At 37.7% G+C, this 17,980-nt stretch overlaps 1 protein-coding gene across 1 annotated transcript in view; it reads left to right on the top strand.

The window, feature by feature from the left end:
* Positions 1-17,405, top strand: part of LOC145284094 (uncharacterized) — a 149,581-nt gene extending 132,176 nt beyond the window's left edge. The window contains exons 25-28 of the mRNA XM_080133159.1: positions 1,278-1,570; positions 12,930-13,099; positions 15,179-15,281; positions 17,070-17,405. Coding sequence (XP_079989285.1) covers positions 1,278-1,570; positions 12,930-13,099; positions 15,179-15,281; positions 17,070-17,130 — 627 coding nt within the window. The 3' untranslated portion in view covers positions 17,131-17,405. The remainder of the gene's footprint in view (positions 1-1,277; positions 1,571-12,929; positions 13,100-15,178; positions 15,282-17,069) is intronic.
* Positions 17,406-17,980: the final 575 nt, after the last annotated feature.

Genomic DNA, 17,980 nt, shown 5'->3' with positions numbered 1-17,980 from the left:
GCATCCAAAGCCAAACTCCTATCCTTACATCATCAACGCTCTGATCCCCATATGGCATCAATCGGGATGGATAGCTCTCGTCTGGGTGGGGCCCCGTGTTTTGACAAGCTTCTGAGTTTGACCTTTACTCCTGATCTGAAATGGAACACGTACATCAAGTCTGTTGCCATGGTCGCTGGAAAGATGGTGGGATCCTTCTACCGCTCCAGAAGATATCTCACTACTGATGCAATTCTCTATCTATATAAAAGCTAAGTACTTCCAAGGATGGAATACTGTTGCCATATCTGGACAGGAGATGCTAAAAACAGCCTATCCTGCCTTGACAGATTACAAAATAGACTTCGTGGCTTAGTGGGGGATGCCCTTTTCTCTACCCTGCAACTTCTTTCCCAAAGAAGAGACGTTGCGAGCCTATCCTTGTTTTATCGTTATTTCCATGGCAAGTGCTCGTCTGAACTCCATTCTCTGGTCCCCCCTCGCCAATCTTTCACGAAAAACACCCGTATAGCTGAATCCACTGTGAAAATTTTCCCCCACTCTTTATCTGTGCCTACATCAAAACGTGGAATCCATGAACAAAGCTTCTTTCTTAGAACTGCACGCCTGTGGAACTCTGTTCTGTCTGCCTGCTTCCCTCCGGACTACAACTTGAATGTCTTCAAGTCCAACGCTAACAAATTCCTAATGAACCGCCCCCTTAAGTAAACACTTAATCAAATCTCCACACTAACGTAATGTACTTGCAATAACCCTTATCCCTGAGTGGCTTCCGGGCCTTGCTAAGTGGTGATCACTGTGTAAAAAAAAGAATGGGGAAATAAATGTCGATGTACAACAAAAAACGAATTGAAGTTACTTTCTATTCTTTTCTTGATCCCCTTTGAGACTGAGTATGCAACGTATTGGTTACCGGAAAACGTTACATTACCTATTACAATTATACTGTCACGTGTCTGACAATCTGATTGGATGCTTACGGAGATATCTCCTTATAAAAACATTGTCACGTCTAAATCGGACAGTTCTTAATCATGAGTAAATATGAGTAACCCATGAGTATCTTTTTACTCATGAGTAATTATCACAAGCAGTACTTAATTTTCTATGTCATTTAACCTTTGATCATAAGACGAGGCGATACTATAACATTACTTATTATTATTATTATTATTATTATTATTATTGTTATTATCATTATTAATTGATACTGTAACATTACTAGATGTTTCCATACGTAGACGAGTACTTAAACCATTATATAAATATATTTTCAGGACAAGAAGAAATCAGTTGGTGCGTTCTTTCGCGGTCTGCTAAAAGACAAAGCCCAGAATTGCGACCGTTTTATCAGCACTCAGTTGACAGATCATCTCTTCGAAGACACATCCGGTCACAGCTTTGATTTGGCGGCGTTCAATATCCAGCGAGGACGCGACCACGGATTGCCCCCTTACAATAGTTGGCGAGAATTTTGTGGCCTTTCTAAGGTTACTAATTTTGGAATCGGATCCGGCGGACTTGTAGATCACAATAACTCATCAGCCAATCAAATCCAAAGTGTCTATGAGTAAGTTTTACTTCAATTTCTTCTTAGCTTTCTTTCTGTTTGTATTTGATAAACGATGCAAAACGGATAATTTAAAATCGATACATAAATTGTAGCGTCCACAACTAAGGGACAGCATTTTTAAACCGAAAACTTGTTAGAAATAACTGTGAAAAGCTGAAATTTTGACAACTGGTAGTCGTTATCATCCATAAAAAACATATTAAAATTTGAATCATTTGCCAACGATAGAAAAAGAATTATGGCAATTATTTATTTATTTTCAAAATAGGAACGTCCAAAAGTAAGGGACACAATTGGGAAAAACAATGTAAACAGTATGTTATATTCAAATTTTTGGATTTCCTCTAAAGAATAAGTCTTACTTAGTCATTTGTAAATGTTGCATCAGCCGGCACCATGGCGAAACGCCAAAAACTGGATTACTCTGTGAGACAAGCTATTGTAAAGCTACACAAGGAAAAGCACACAATTAGAAAAGTTTCAGAGAAAGTAAAACGTTCCAAGAGTGTTGTAGGCAGGGTTGTTAAATTCTTACTGGCAAAATAGTTAGTGTTTTTAAAACCAGCAGACCCCGAATACTTCGAAAAGACAATCGAATAATGCAGCATATGTCATTAAAGGCCAGTTTTAAGTCTTGCATATATATATATATATATATATATGGAGAGAGAGAGAGAGAGAGAGAGAGAGAGAGAGAAAGAATTTTCCTATGTATGTACAAAAAATATATTCTTACTTGTATAATGATTTGTATTTTGATGTGTTCGCGGATCATAATGTGTAAACTCAAAGACGTCTTCTTATTATTCCTATGCTCTAAAGAATAGTACTGGTTGATGGGCCAAATTTTTACTGATAAAGTTATCTCAACTACTTCTTAAAATCAGTTGATAGTTTGGATTAAACAAGTTAAAATACCATAATCTTTCACAAAAAAATAGACTCACAGAAAATGTGTTGACGAGATTTAAAAATTTGCAGTTCGTACAAAATCGTACAAAACATAATAAAAAATAATATAAACTGCGTCAAGTTATGAATCGTTTTAAAGAGTTATTCTCTTTAAAAGCATATCCGAGAAAATTGACCACATCCTGTCTGCTAATCCTTCGGCTAACATGCACATTTGTGGAGACTTCAATGTTCACAATGCGGAATGGTTAACCCACTCAAACAAGACCGATGATGAGGGGAGGATCTCTCACGAATTCTCCATTGCTTATGACCTCACGCAGATTGTTCTCGAACCCACTCTTTGCCCGACACTGACGGCCAGTATGCAAGTCTCCTAGACCAATTTCTCACAACTTGCCCTGAGCTATGTTCATCTTCTGTCCTGTCTACACTAGGATCTTCTGACCACGCTTTTGTATCAGTAAAGATAAAAACAAAATGTAATAAATCCTCAGACGTACCTCGCCATCGTACAGTATATTGATACTATATGGCTAACTGGGATAGCTTCTGTACATTTATTTCAGATCTACCTCTGCGTTTCATGTTTAAAAAAGATGTGTCCTCTATAGTATTAGGCTTGACGGAATGGTTAATTGTAGGTATAGACTGCTTCAAACCCTCGAAAAAAATTCCAGCAAAAACCTAACAGCCAGCCGTGGTACTCTTCAGAATATGCTGCCATGACGCATAGAAATCACTTTTTCCATAGTTATCAACATAATAGATGTACTGAGACTAAAGACGCTTTCAGGACTGCTAGCAACGTCTGTAAAAGAGTAATAAATAACACGAGAGAGTTGTATGCTCAGTCCATCAAATCCAGTCAAACCAGCGGCTTGGTTCCCAATATGGATTAAGGCAAGCCCGTTCCACAGCAGACATCCTAACTGTAATCTCTGAGCGTATATAGCATTATCTTGACAAAGCAGGGGAGGGTAGAGCGGTAGTCTAGATATATCTAAGGCTTTTGACAGGGCATGGCATGAAGTTCTTCTCATGAAAGTCAGATCATACGGTATCACTGTAAAAATACTTAATATAATTAAATCCTTCTTAGATAAGAGAAAAATCCAAGTTGTCCTCGATGGTCGTACATCCAAACAATATGATGTAAATGCGGGAGTGCCTAAGGGATCTATCTTTGGATCTCTAGTATTCCTAATATTCATAAATGACCTCCTGACAAAATTGTCTGTAAGATGGGTATATATACTGATGACACCACGCTCTATAACAGACACCACAAGAAAACAAATGAACACATATCTAAAGAAATGGCAGAAACACTAAACGATGACCTTCGATCTGTAGTGGAATGGTGAGAAAAATGAATGGTCACATTCAATGCTGCCAAGACTAAACTTGTTTGATTAAATAACTACAAGAAACCTTCTCTACCACCAATAGCAATGGCCAAAGACTCTTTATCTGAAATTACATCTTTTAAACTCCTCGGCCTAACGTTCACAGAAAACATGAGTTGGAACAATTACATTAAGAACATTGCCAGGACCGCTTCGAAAAACGTAGGTTCTCTCTACCGTGTTAGAAAACTACTAACGCCCGAAAGTATCCTGTACCTCTATAAGACCACCATTTGCCTATGTATTTCCTTATTTAATAAATGAACCAATCTATATCCACCAATATATAGTTCTGTGACTTCATTTCCCACTCCTATTGTTTATATATATATATATATATATATATATATATATATATATATAATAGGACAACAAGAGTATGAAATGAAAACACAAAACTATATATTGGTAGATATAGAATGGATCATTTATTTAATAATGGAATACAGGCAAAATTTGGGGGATAGAAGGGACTCTTTATGCCATGGCATTTCGAAGACTGCCTTCTATGTAACGCAGAGGCGACCGAGATTATAACGGCGCCTAAAAAATCCTCAATTCAAAACAAGAGATAGTTTGCAGTTGTAGGCACAAGAGAAAGTTCAGGTACGTAAATGTAATTAACTCCACTTAAAATGCATCACCGGACAAGAACTAGCTTATTGCGCTTCCTCGCCATCCATAAAATGCAACAATATCCATCGCTAACCGTTTTGGACGATTGGACAACAATTTTTTTTTAAACACCCATAAGCACTCGCGATCTGAAAAAAAATCGCCATAAAAAACTTCAACTCTTTAACATAAAATATTAGCACACACTCTGAACACACAACCATTACATAACTTTAAATAAATTACCAACCTAGAATCGCCTGCATCTTGGAAATGTCTAATTAACAATATATGTTTTAAACATAAGCCACAAACAACTTTGCCTAACAAATCCTATCCCCGTAAATATGTACACTAAACACCGCCTGTTAAATTGCAATCAAACCACCAACTAGCACACGATGCAACGAGAATATAACCTAAACAATATAAAACGTAGGCTCAATTGAAAATATAGCTTAGAATCCACTTCCCAGAGCTAAAGACTTAAAACCTAAATTTAGAACCATCTAACTACCACCACTAAATCTCACTGGCGAGCCCTCCCCCCCCTCCAAATAAGAAATTAATTAAAAATCAGCGCATTTTGTCTCCACTATTAGATTTACACTAAGCCCTCCACCCAGTAGTATTTACATTAAAACTTTGAAATGTACCGAAAATATAACCTAAGAAAAGCTCCCCCGATTCAATTCAACCCACCTCGTCACCCATACAGACATATCCCCATCCCTATCCTACCCCCTCCGACTACCAGCTAAACGCGTTCCGAACCGCTTACAAGCAAACACGTGTATTTTCCCATTTATTTCTAGATGCTACTTCCTACTGATAACATAACTTAGATTTGAACACAGTTGAACCAGTCCAGTTCCGGGTAATTTCCATCACAAGAGTCTCTGTTGAAAAAATACAGTTTTTTGCCATCCAAATTAGGAGGAATAAGATTTCACCAGACCAACACATTTACGAATGACCACCCTAACAAAATATTTGGAGAAATATGAAGCTTTAAAGGACTATAAACTATGCTTCTTGTATCTCTTGGAGATTAGAATTACTACAATAAGTAATTACGCCGATTCGATGGACCTATCCCTCGTGTTAATAAACGAGAAAGTATGTATTCATTTTTCTAGGCCTGGATTTTTCATATAAACATAAATTTGATGGCCTTTATAATCTAACTTCAAGAAATTTAAAGTTTTAAGGTGGACTCTTGAAACTACTGTTCCCAGTGAAGTAATCCTTTAACTTAATTTAAACCAAAGGTTCTCCGAACTCTTACGCTTTCCCGGCTTATTCTAAATCTATATATATTTTTTATCTGTGTTTTTAACCTGTGTTTTTTTATCTGTGTTTGTATGGATATATATATATATATATATATATATATATTCTTTATTTTTCTTTATTTTGTACGGGACCACTTACCCCTCACTCCTCAACCCCATTTGGGTATGCGGGTATACTTACTACCTCAGGGAGATGAACCCCTCCGCCTTGCATAGTTTCAGGTCACCCTTGGGCAAGGTGTAGTACCTGTTAGCCTCCCTCTCAAGTTCTGGAAGGTTACTATATTGTGAGAACTAGGGATATATATATATATATATATATATATATATATATATATATATATATATATATATATATGAATGTTTGCTTGCTTATGTGTATGTGTTTGTATATGTCCAGCTGCCGGAGAGATAAAACTCCGTGATAATAAAACATGCACACTATGCCACCGCTCAGTCATCTCACTATTTCAGTTTGTCACTGTGCAAAGAGTGGTAGAGTGCGAGAGGGTACAATATGTGTAGCACAAGCATGTTGTGCTGCGATCGTTATGTATAGATATCTTTTGAAGAAGTAAAAAAAAGTAAAATTCCTATTGCGATAGGTGAGTGGCGACATGCACAGGCTTAGCGGGATGGAAGTACATAGCTGCAAATCTGCACATAGGCGGCCAGTGATTTATCGTCGACTAAATCGCTTACAGAGTGGAAGCAACTTCGGTGGATGATCTGGCGGCTGAGCAGCCTTTTCTAAGGATACACTGCACACCTATGAATTTGGGAAGGGTCTAGAAAAGGTGACTTAAAATTGTCTACCCTTTTATTAGCTGGTCGGCTTCCTGCGGTCGGCGGCTGCTCTATATTTGCAGGAAAAACAAGATAAAGTTGAAGAAAAATAATAAACAAGGAAAATCAAAATTTTATCAGGAGAGGAATAACTTAACTGTTGCTACGTGGAATGTGAGAACTTTGCTAGTTGTCCTGGATAGTGAAAGACCTGAGCGTAGGACAGCTATTGTTGCAATATAGGTACAGCATATACATTGCGGCATTGTCTGAAACACGATTGAGTGGTGAGGATCAATTGATGGAAGTGGGCTGGGGATACACCTTTTTTTGGAAAGGAAAACCATCGGGGCTGAGACGAGAAGGTGGAATTGGCTTTGCAGTGCGTTCTGATTTGGTGAAGAGGATTGAACAGCCAATCTGTGTAAGTGACAGAATTATGATGATGCGCTTCCCTCTTGCACACAGTAGGTATATGACGATTTTATCTGTGTATGCCCCTACCATGGGTCATGATGAAGACACCATCACGGCGTTTTACCGAGATCGCAATCGTACCATTTCCTGTATTCCTTTATCTGAGAAGATCTTGCTCATGGGTGCTCTAAATGCAAGGGTTGGCAAGGATCATCACACCTGGGACTCACTCGGTCGGTTTGAGTAAGTAGGGTCAACAGTAATGGTCTGCATCTTCTTCATCTATACACTCAGTTTGACCTTGCTATCTGTAACACTTTCTTCAGCCACAAAGAGGTCAATAGGTTTACCTGGACACATCCTCGTTCAAAAGAAGGTCACTTATTTCCAGGAAGGCAGATTTGCGGGACGTCTGTAGTGTGCGTGTTATGCGTGAAGCTGAATGTGGCACAGATCACTTTTTGCTACGCGGGAAGTTGAAAGTCTGTATAAGGAGGAAGTATAGGTTAGGTGGTGTTGGGATTCCCAGGCGGATTGATGTGTCCAGGCTGGCTGATTCAAGGGTTTTTTGTTTTTTTTACACAGTGATCACCACTTATCAAGTCCCGAAAGCCACTCAGGGATAAGGGTTATTGCAAGTACATTACGTTAGTGTGGAGATTTGATGAAGTGTTTACTTAAGGGGGTGGTTCATTAGGAATTTGTTAACGTTGGACTTGAAGACATCCAAGTTGTAGTCCGGTGGGAAGCAGGCAGACGAAACAGAGTTCCACAGGCGTGCAGTTCTAAGAAAGAAGCTTTGTTCATGGAATCCGCGTTTTGATTTAGGCACAGATATAGAGTGGGGGAAATTTTTCACAGTGGATTCAGCTAGACGGGTGTTTTTCGTGAAAGATTGGCGAGAGGGGACCAGAGATTGGAGTTCAGACGAGCACCTGCCATGGAAATAACGATAAAACAAGAATAGGCTTGCAACGTCTCTTCTGTGGGAGAGAGGTTGCAGGGTAGAGAAAAGGGCATCCCCCACTAAGCTACGAAGTCTATTTTGTACTCTGTCAATGCAGGATAGGCTGTTTTTAGCAGCTCCTGCCCAGATATGGCAACAGTATTCCATCCTTGGACGGCTTTTAAATAGATAGAGAATTGCATCAGTAGTGAGATATCTTCTGGAGCGGTAGAAGGATCCCACCATCTTTCCAGTGACCTTGGCAACAGACTTGATGTACGTGTTCAATTTAAGATCAGGAGTAAAGGTCAAACTCAGAAGCTTGTCAAAACACGGGGCCTCACCCACACGAGAGCCATCCATCACAATTGATGACAAATGGGGATCAGAGCGTTGATGATGTAAGGATAGGAGTTTGGTTTTGGATGCATTAAAGGTAACCAGCCACATCTTCCCCCACTGAACCACGCGCTCGAGATCAGAGGAGAGAGAGAATCAAGGAGAACTTTGTCACTTACAGCCTTTGATGTGTTGCCGTCGATGGTCGTGTCATCAGCATAGATGTCAACGAATGATTTAAGTATGTGTTTAAGAGGTCATTGATGTAGATCAGGAAGAGAGTTGGGCCCAGGATTGACCCCTGAGGGACTTCAACATTTATATTGCAGGCCTCCGATTTTTGTCCATCTACCACTACTCTTATGAGCCTATCGGAGAGAAATGATTTAATGATTGAGAAAACATTTCCAGTTATACCGTAGCTGGAAATCTTGTGAAGTAGGCCCTTATGCCATACCTTGTCGAAGGCCTTTGATATGTCAAGAGCAATTGTCCTAGAAAGGAAGCCTTTGTCAAGAGATTCACTAATCCTGTGAGATATAACCGTCAGCACATCTGCGGTAGATCTTGCAGAGCGGAAACCATATTGTGTGTCACTAAGAAGGTTATTCCTGCTGAGGTGGTTGACTATTTTTCTATTTAATATGGATTCCAGCAACTTACTCATAACACACAGGAGACTTATTGGTCTGTACTGAGAGGGAGATGACTTATCACCTGAATTCTTAAATACAGGGCAAACGTATGAGATCTTCCAGGGAGTCGGAAAGCACTTTTCCTTAAGGCAGCGCTTAAATAGTTTCGTAAGTATGTGAGCAAGTTCTGGTTGAAGCTTTTTTAACACTATAATTGGGATGCCATCAGGGCCAGTTGCTTTACTGGAATCAAGGTTCTTGATTGGCTTGGCGACCTCATGCACGGATATTTGTATGTTACCTAGCTTGTTCTGTGTTATAGGAGGAAATATGGGGAGTTGATGGCCTTCGTCGCATAGGGTAGAATTAGCTGCAAAGTTCTTTGCAAATAGTTTGGCCTTGTCTGACGCTGACGAGATGACCTCTGGTCCATTGATAATGGTTGGGATAGAACGCACACTTCTGTTCAGGATCCTATTTGTTATTTGCCAAAACTGGTGGGAACCAAGCCGCTGATCAGCTACCTTGGATTTAACAGACTGGGCATATAGCTCTCTTGCATTTTTTATTACTCTTTTACAGTGGTTGCTGGCAGTCCTGAAAGCAGCTTTAGTGTACGTGAAAAGCTTCGATCCGTAGTTAATTCTGCTGATGTTGATGGGTCGTGCGCACATTTTAAAAATACAATCTATGAAACAAGTGTAGATGTTCTTGGCTTCCGCAAATCTAAACATCGGGATTGGTTTGATGATAATGAGTCTGAACTTACTCAACTCTTAAGTGCTAAAAATGAGTTGCACCATAAGATGTTGTTTGCCTCTCATGGAGGTTGAGAGTCCCTCCGACAGTCACTTAAAGCAAATAAGGGTATTCTCCAAAAGCGACTCCGCTAAATGAAGAATCAGTGGTGGGCTAAACTCGCCAACCAAATCCAGATGGCTTTGGATTGTAAAGACCTCAAACGCATGTACCATTTGCTCAAAAAAGCTTTTAGTCCTCAAACACTATCTACATCTCCCCTACTCTCAAGTGATGGAATTGCCCTTATAAAGGATCCTAACAAGATTCTCCTTCGTTGGACCGATCCTTGTTCTGATCTCTTTGACAACCCCTCTAATGTTGATGAGGACGTCACCAATTAATTATTATCACAACAGAAGCTTATCCATGAAATGTCTGTGTTCTCATCTGAGAATCAAATTAGAGATGCAATCAAGGAAGTGAACGTTGGGAAGGCTCCAGGGATTTATGGTATTCCTGTGGAAGTCCTCTAATATGGGGGTGATAAACTTGTTCATGAAATTCTTCATCTTATCACTGATGTCTGGAGGGGTGTTCCCGTCCATCAGGATTGGGTTGATGCAATTCTTATATCACTGTACAAGGGAAAGGGGCCCAGGACCGACTGTGGAAGTTATCGTGGGATAAGTTTGTTGGAAGCAGTTAGCAAAGTATTTTCTACTCAATAGATTGTTAAAGTATATTTGTCCAAGAGCTTTAAGATTTCTTTGATGTTATCCTTAAAGCGTTTCCTCGGTTTATGTTGTGGACGTTTCCTTGTGTAATTTCACCATAAAACAGGCGCTTTGGCAATCTATCGTCGTCCATCCTTGTCAGATGTCCAGCCTACCTCATCCGGTTGTGTATAATCAACTCCTCGATACAAGGTACGTCAGCCCGCATGAGAACATCCACATCAGATATAAAAGTGCTCCACCTGATGCCCAGAATGTGTCTCAGGAATTTCTGGTGCACTCACTCCATGACTTTTATGTGTCTACCATAAGTTGTCTAGGCCTCAGAAGCGTAAAGCAGGGATGGTAAAATACAAGATTGATAGACACTGATCTTTGTATGAATAGTTATACCCCTGTCAGACCATACTCGCTTCTCTAAGCCACCATCAGTTGGGAAAGTGCTTCCAATGATCGTAAAAAGTGGCGCTCCTTGGTATATCAAGTCTGTGATAGTTTTAAGAAGAAAAAATATGAGCATGCAAAAATGAAGCGTGATATCCGGAAGAAAAATCTGTCAGATATATCGGGTCTGTCTGAGGATTTCATGCAGAACCACATCTGTGATTTATGCGGTAAAATGACTTTATCCGGAGCTGGCCTTTATTTTTCTTTATTTTGTACGGGACCACTTACCCCTCACTCCGCAACCCCATTTCCTGCTACTCTGCCCCCACTTGTCTGTATCCCTTTCTTTTACGCACCCCTAATAATTAGTATTAACAGTATTTACATTATTATTGGTAGTAGTTGTGGTGATGTTGGAGGTAGTAGTAGAAGTATTGTTACTACTATCTTTATTTTTATCATTATTATTGCTGCATTGTTTTTTTAACGCTATTACTATTTTTATTATTATTATTATTATTATTATCATTATTATTGTTATAATCATCGTTATAATTGCTGTTATTATTATCCCCGTTATTATCCCCGTTATTATCCCCGTTATTATCCCCGTTATTGCTACCATAACCGCTACCATTATCTCTATTATCTTCCTTACTCCTCCACTTTTACATCCATATGTATACTTAACCTTTTGCTTCAAGTTAAACGCACTCATAGTCATTGCCACCCTAATCTCCGACCGCCCCTTATGAGCATACTCCCTATATCATAACAGTAGAAACTTATAAATATATTGCCGCATATTCCCTTTCGGTTTTACAACCCCCCGAAATTATAAGCGAATTTATAGCCGTCATTTGCCATTTAAGTGGCATCAATCAAAATCAAAATTACCCACTCCATAGAAAATAGACACCCCACAAATCGTTAAAATAAATTACCACGCAGCAACAATACACCCCCAATTTAACCATAATACATATACACCTGAATCTCAATACTATGTAAGACCATACATAATCTTATATATCATACTATATATATAATAAGCTTCTCCTTATTTATTTATAATTCAATAAAGCTTCCCCTAACATTCTATAATTCCTCTTAATCTCTTTCGTCCCTAATGAACCTTACGCTAGACGCCGCATCTTCCCCATGCTAACTAGCACCTTCTCTACTCTTCTGATGAAGAAGCATTAGGGTTCGAAATGGCCTGGCATAAAGACTCTCTTCTATCCCCCAAATTTTGCCTGTATTCCATTATTAAATAAATGATCCATTCTATATCTACCAATATATAGTTTTGTGTTTTCATTTCATACTCTTGTTGTCCTATTGTATAAGCTCCAATAATTATTGTTGAGCTTGGCATTATCCGGATAAGTCTCCTTTGTGGAATTGAACTTTCTCTTTTCCTCTTACACGTTAAGCTATATATATATATATATATATATATATATATATATATATATATATATATATATATATATATATATATATATTAGTGGCACGATTAATCGGAATCAGAAAAATCGGAACCTTTGGAGTATAGGAATCGTTATCAGAATCGTTATCGGAATCGGAAAAATTTGTGCCTATTTTGCGATGTAAAAAAACGATTCCTTTAATTATCTTTTTTATTTGATTTTGTTTTAAAAGAATCTTCCACTGCTAGAAATAACAATATAATAATAAATATTTACTGATTTAAACTTCCAGTAAAACTTAAATCTATAGGTCACCCCACCATACAATAGTGATTTTACGTTTGAGAAAATGGAATCACATTTAACATGTGTTTTTACGGTAATCCGGAAAAAATAACCATTTTATAGTTAAATATTTATAAAGAATTTTATAGTTAAATATTTATTTATATTTTGAAATGTTTTATACTTAAATATTTTTTTAAAAATCGGAATCTGTAATTATATCGGAATCGGGAATTTGGTCCGGATTCTAGAAAATATTGGAATCATACATCACTAAGATAGATAAATAAATATATATATATATATATATATATATATATATATATATATATATATATATATATAGATAGATAGATAGATAGATAGATAGATAGATAGATAGATAGATAGATAGATTAACTTGGTTTCATTTTGTCTTGTAGCCATCCAGATGACATTGATCTATTCACAGGAGGAATGTCCGAGAATCCTATACAAGAAGGCGTTGTTGGGCCAACATTTGCCTGCATCATTGCTCGTCAGTTTCAAATGTTGAAAACAGGTGATCGCTTCTGGTACGAACGAGATAATGCGACTGTTGGCTTCTCAATAAGTAAGAACACAATTTATTCTGCTACTAAGTTATCTTAATATTCCGCAAATGTTTTATTATTTATCTCAATTCTTAACGTGGACCCCCAACTCCCATAATATCAGAGATTGAAATCATTTTAAAATAGACCTAGCGTGATGTGTGAAACCGGTATTTGTCCGGCAAGTTCTGTCAACAAATAACGGATAAAATGACCTTAAAAAATGACCCTCAAATTCACTAAGGACATGGAAAAGTCATTTTACAAGAAAAGATGCACTTGGCAACGGAATGCAAGAAAGAGTGCGGTTTTGATATTTTTTTTTTGTCAACACATATTATCCTAAATATGTTTTACTTTCCTTTCTCTTCCATTTGCTTAACATTCCATCAACAAAGTTGAATTTCAGATCTGTGAAACGGGAAACTACTACCTGCAAACTACATCACCCCTAACTTGGTTATTTTCGTGGAATATACATTAAGATCTTTCTTGTAATAATTGTTGCCTATTTTAGTAACTAGGATAGAATTTTTAAAGCGTTATCTCTAAATCCAATTCTTTTGCTGTCAGATTAGGCTTTCTGAAGATACCGCCTTTCTTAACTAAAAATGCATCAAACATTGATTTTTTTTTGTATTTTCCTTTCCAAACAAAAAGCAAACAGAAACCAACGATTTTGAAAGTTGAAAGATATAGGCGAAGCAAATTATTTATACACTTTTTAACCTTAACAAGAAGCCTAAGATTGGACAAAGGTTTACCATTCAAAATATTTTGTAGTTTTCGCATCGTCCTGAGGTCATACTGTTATTCTAAATCTGGGAAACGTGTCCTTGTTAACTAATCTGTACTTTCAGCTAACAATTTAATAAACGACACATACCGTAAAAATCGAACTGAACGTGAAAACCATGCAGGTTTAGACACAGATAAAGAGTGTGGGAAATTATTGGTAGTGGTTTTGCCTAAACGAATATTTTTCGTAATCCAATTCACAAAATTCCCACTACTTATGTTTACTACGCTATAATCACATTGATTAATGTATACTCATGAACCCTTATCCTCGAGTGGCCCCCGGTTCTTGATAAGTGGTGATTCCTGTGTAAAACAAAAAAGAAAAGAAAAATCTTGGAATGCTCAGCGGCAGGGAGGTCGTTCTTCAGATTCCAACAGTGGTTAACGATCATGACTGCGTCCCAGCGAACCTGATACCTGGTCTCCATCTCTTTCAGACTGATGATAACGGACGGTTTTGTCTTAACGATTCCCTTGCCTACAATCTGACCCAGACCATTGAGAAAACCTACCAAGATATTTGATGCTGACGAACATTTCGCAAACGTTCTTGATATTTTATTGACAATCTTCCATGAGCAATGCTCATCTATTGCTCTATGTTCAATTTGTTCTCTGGTGTCGTTTTCCATCGCAGATGAGGAGTTAAATACATTGAATCGTTGTGAAAATAAAAACCAAAATGAAAATAATAATCAACTGATTAATTCAAGAAATAGGCTTCGTTTAACAAGGTAAACTCTCTGTTCAGTAATTATTGGCATCAAATACAAATAAAAAATGTCGGGGGTTATAAGGTTTTGTCTTATTACAACGACTGGAAAATTACTTTCTTTTCTCTTCCCTCTGCTTAACGTTCCATCAACAATGTTGAATTTCAGATCTGTGAAACAGGGAACTATTAGGCGTCTGTATAACACTATTATCTGATACAACTCTCTTTAAATCCAACCCCTTTGCTACCAGATCAGGCTGTCTGAAGGTACCGACTTTTCTAAGCTAAAAATGCAAAAGGCAAAACCAAACCATGATTTTCCTCTAAAAACAACAGAACATAAATAAATATTTGAAGATATATAAAGAATTTAAAGTATAAAAGACTTTTTCAAAATTACTGGATTCGGTATGAAATAACCCAAAAAGCGGTGATATGCCGTAAAGTAAAACAATCACACCAGACCAAATCCTGTTCTCATCACACTGACCAGTGGTGTCTTCGAGATCCACTTCTTATCGTAGCAAAACTAAATAAAAAAATATTGAATGATCAATAAAATCTATTATCTTTCTTTTTACAGAGGAATTGGACCAAATTCGAAAAATTACCCTTTCGAAGTTGATCTGTCTAAATACTGATATTTCCCAGATCCAGCGGAATGCATTTCTGGTACCAGGTCCAAAGTAAGTATACCGATGAAACATAAAAACACAAGAATTAAATACTTTAACTATACTAATAGATAATTGATATGCAATAAACAAAATAGGGCTGATGTTAACCAGTATAAATAAATAGCAAAGAAAATCGACTGCTTTTTGGCAGTATACAAGATCACTTGTGACCCACTAGTAAGTTGGTGTCAATCGTTAAGTATCTCTCTCTTTTCCCTTGCGCAAGGATCCGTGGTGCAGAGGTTAGAGTATTTGAAAAATCAATTGTAAAAGTGATATTCTCTTGAAAGTTGAAGGTTCATTTCTTAGTGTGGGCAACCGAAAGATGCAATTGCGAAATTCTTAAGACCTCTACCCAATCATAGCTGATGGAGAGAGAATATGATACCCCTGTGAAGAAAATAAGTGGTTTTGTTTGAAATTTCGTCCGGTTCCCGAGTTCGACAGAAACATTCCCAAGTTCGACAAGATATTCGTGAAAAAATCTTCGAGTCGTTGTGCGAATCACGCTCAAGATGAGAACAGTAGTCCGAAAAATCCCAATAATTCAAATAATCAATCATCATTTCAAACATTCGTACTATATAACACCATAGCAAACAAAATACACAATGTTTTAGTATTACGCAACATCGCTCGTGACCTATTGGGTCAGTATTTATTGTCTATAATTAAATATCACTCTTTTTTCTCTCTCCTTTCTTTTCCCCTCTGTTTCACTTCCAAATAATCGAAACTGCACAATCAATTTTTACATCTACCCTTCAAACTAAGCAATTTAGACATATATTTAATATTTAAAATTACGAAATTTAATGACAGCAAACATAATTCCCAGTGTTTCTTTTTTGATTTATGGGTGTTTTTTTTTTTTTTCTGAGTGTAGAAGCGTTTAAGATGTCTAATATCTAAACAGCAATGCCGTATAAACTGGCATAAATTGTTGCAATTATTTCGAGATCTGAATTAGGACTTTTTATGAATAAGGAAGGCAGTACAGAATGCGAGTTGCAATGTTTTTCTTTTTTGTATTTTCACTTAGCAATGTGCGTATAAACTATTTTAACACCAGTCTGTAACCCAATTCTGCTGATAAACACACTCGGACGCCGATGTTGATAACGGAAGGTTTATTATAAAGAAAGTAACAGCCAACGAAAATATAAGGTTACTTTCGTAGACGTGAAAGGGAGAGAAAGACAAATAGACAGTTACTTACATTGTGCGTGCCCGCTCTCCATTAGGAGTAACACCAGAACAAGTTACTCCTGTTTGAAGTCTCCCCAGCCCATCAGACAGAAGGTCTCGTTGTTTCGTCGACTTCCGTTCTAGAGCCACTTCCAACCTTTAAGGTCTCACTAAAGTTGCCTACCGCGAGTTAAAATACCAGATTGAGAAATTGACGCGGTCTATCCTTCTCTCGAGGGTAAATGCGCATCTCTTAAGCCGTGGTAGGCACCCCGTCTACTGATGGCGTCACGATAAAAATACCTTTGATAGCCCTGGCAAAGACACACGTATTCAGCTACCGACGAGATCTGAATTACACTACAAACTCGTGTAGTGAGTTCAATCTCGGCTACAGCCGCACTGGATGGATGGATGGGAAGCTGCCTCATTTAAACAACAGCGCCACTAATTCGATGTACTTAGTCATTTTTTCTTGCCATAATCAATCTTCAGGGTGAGTGGACTCATAAGAGAAGCAATGAGGGGATATAAGAAACGATTATTCTCATAGATTGTTTCACTTTTTAAACTTATGAAACATTGAAATATATGTTTGTTTTATTGTAGCAACCCTCTTGTGTCCTGCGATTCCCTTCCAAACATGGATTTAAACGTGTGGAGTAATTAACAACGCAGAAGCCATGGGAAAACTGGTATTGGCGGTTGACAAGTATCACAACGCATTCATCTACAGGTTGTAAGGATTCAAGCGAACAATCTCAGCTATATCATCATAAATATTACAAATTTCAGAGTAAATTCGAGACACTTGAATTTTGAAGTCAAATAATCGTGTTACTCTGAATTTCAGGTTAAATAAACGTTAATGTACATATACATCTTCATAATATTCAAACACTTTATATATTTTTTAAAATGCAATAAAAAAAATCATACACACAATGTTAATATTTTCAATAAATAAATAAAAAATTGAGATGGATTTATTTTTATTTTTCTGTGAAGGCACGAGATATCTCGCGTCTTGATTATTGTTTTGAGGGGAAGACTCGAGATATTGACAATTCTGCCTGTCGGGTTTGTCGAGGGTGCTCACGTCGTGGGGGAACAAGTGTCTGCAATTCGTCAGAGCATTCACCATTAAAATACTTGTAGAACAGGCAACGGGATGCAACGTTTCGTCGATGAGACTGAGGCTGAAGCTTAGATGCCAGATCAGTGCCTATCAAATTGGCGACTCTTTTTTTAACCTTGTCTATGAGCAAGAGACTAGTAGCCGATGCACCAGCCCAAATATGACAGCAATACTCCATACATGGGCGAATGGTGGCCTTATAGAGGAACAGGATACTTTCAGGTGTCAGTAGTTTTCTAGCACGGTAGAGAGAGTCTACCTTTTTCGCAGCAGCTCTGGCAATGTTTTCAATATAATTGTTCCAACTCATGTTTCCTGTGAACGTTAGGCCAATCAGTTTGAAAGATGTACTTTCAGACAGGGAGTCACTGGCCATTGCTAT

Source organism: Euprymna scolopes, chromosome 8, assembly GCF_053919585.1.
Source record: "Euprymna scolopes isolate OS-2025 chromosome 8, ASM5391958v1, whole genome shotgun sequence".
In the NCBI taxonomy this organism is placed as follows: Eukaryota; Metazoa; Mollusca; class Cephalopoda; order Sepiida; family Sepiolidae; genus Euprymna; species Euprymna scolopes.
The sequence above is the reverse complement of the archived record's forward strand: the minus strand, read 5'-3'. Positions and strand labels throughout refer to the sequence as shown.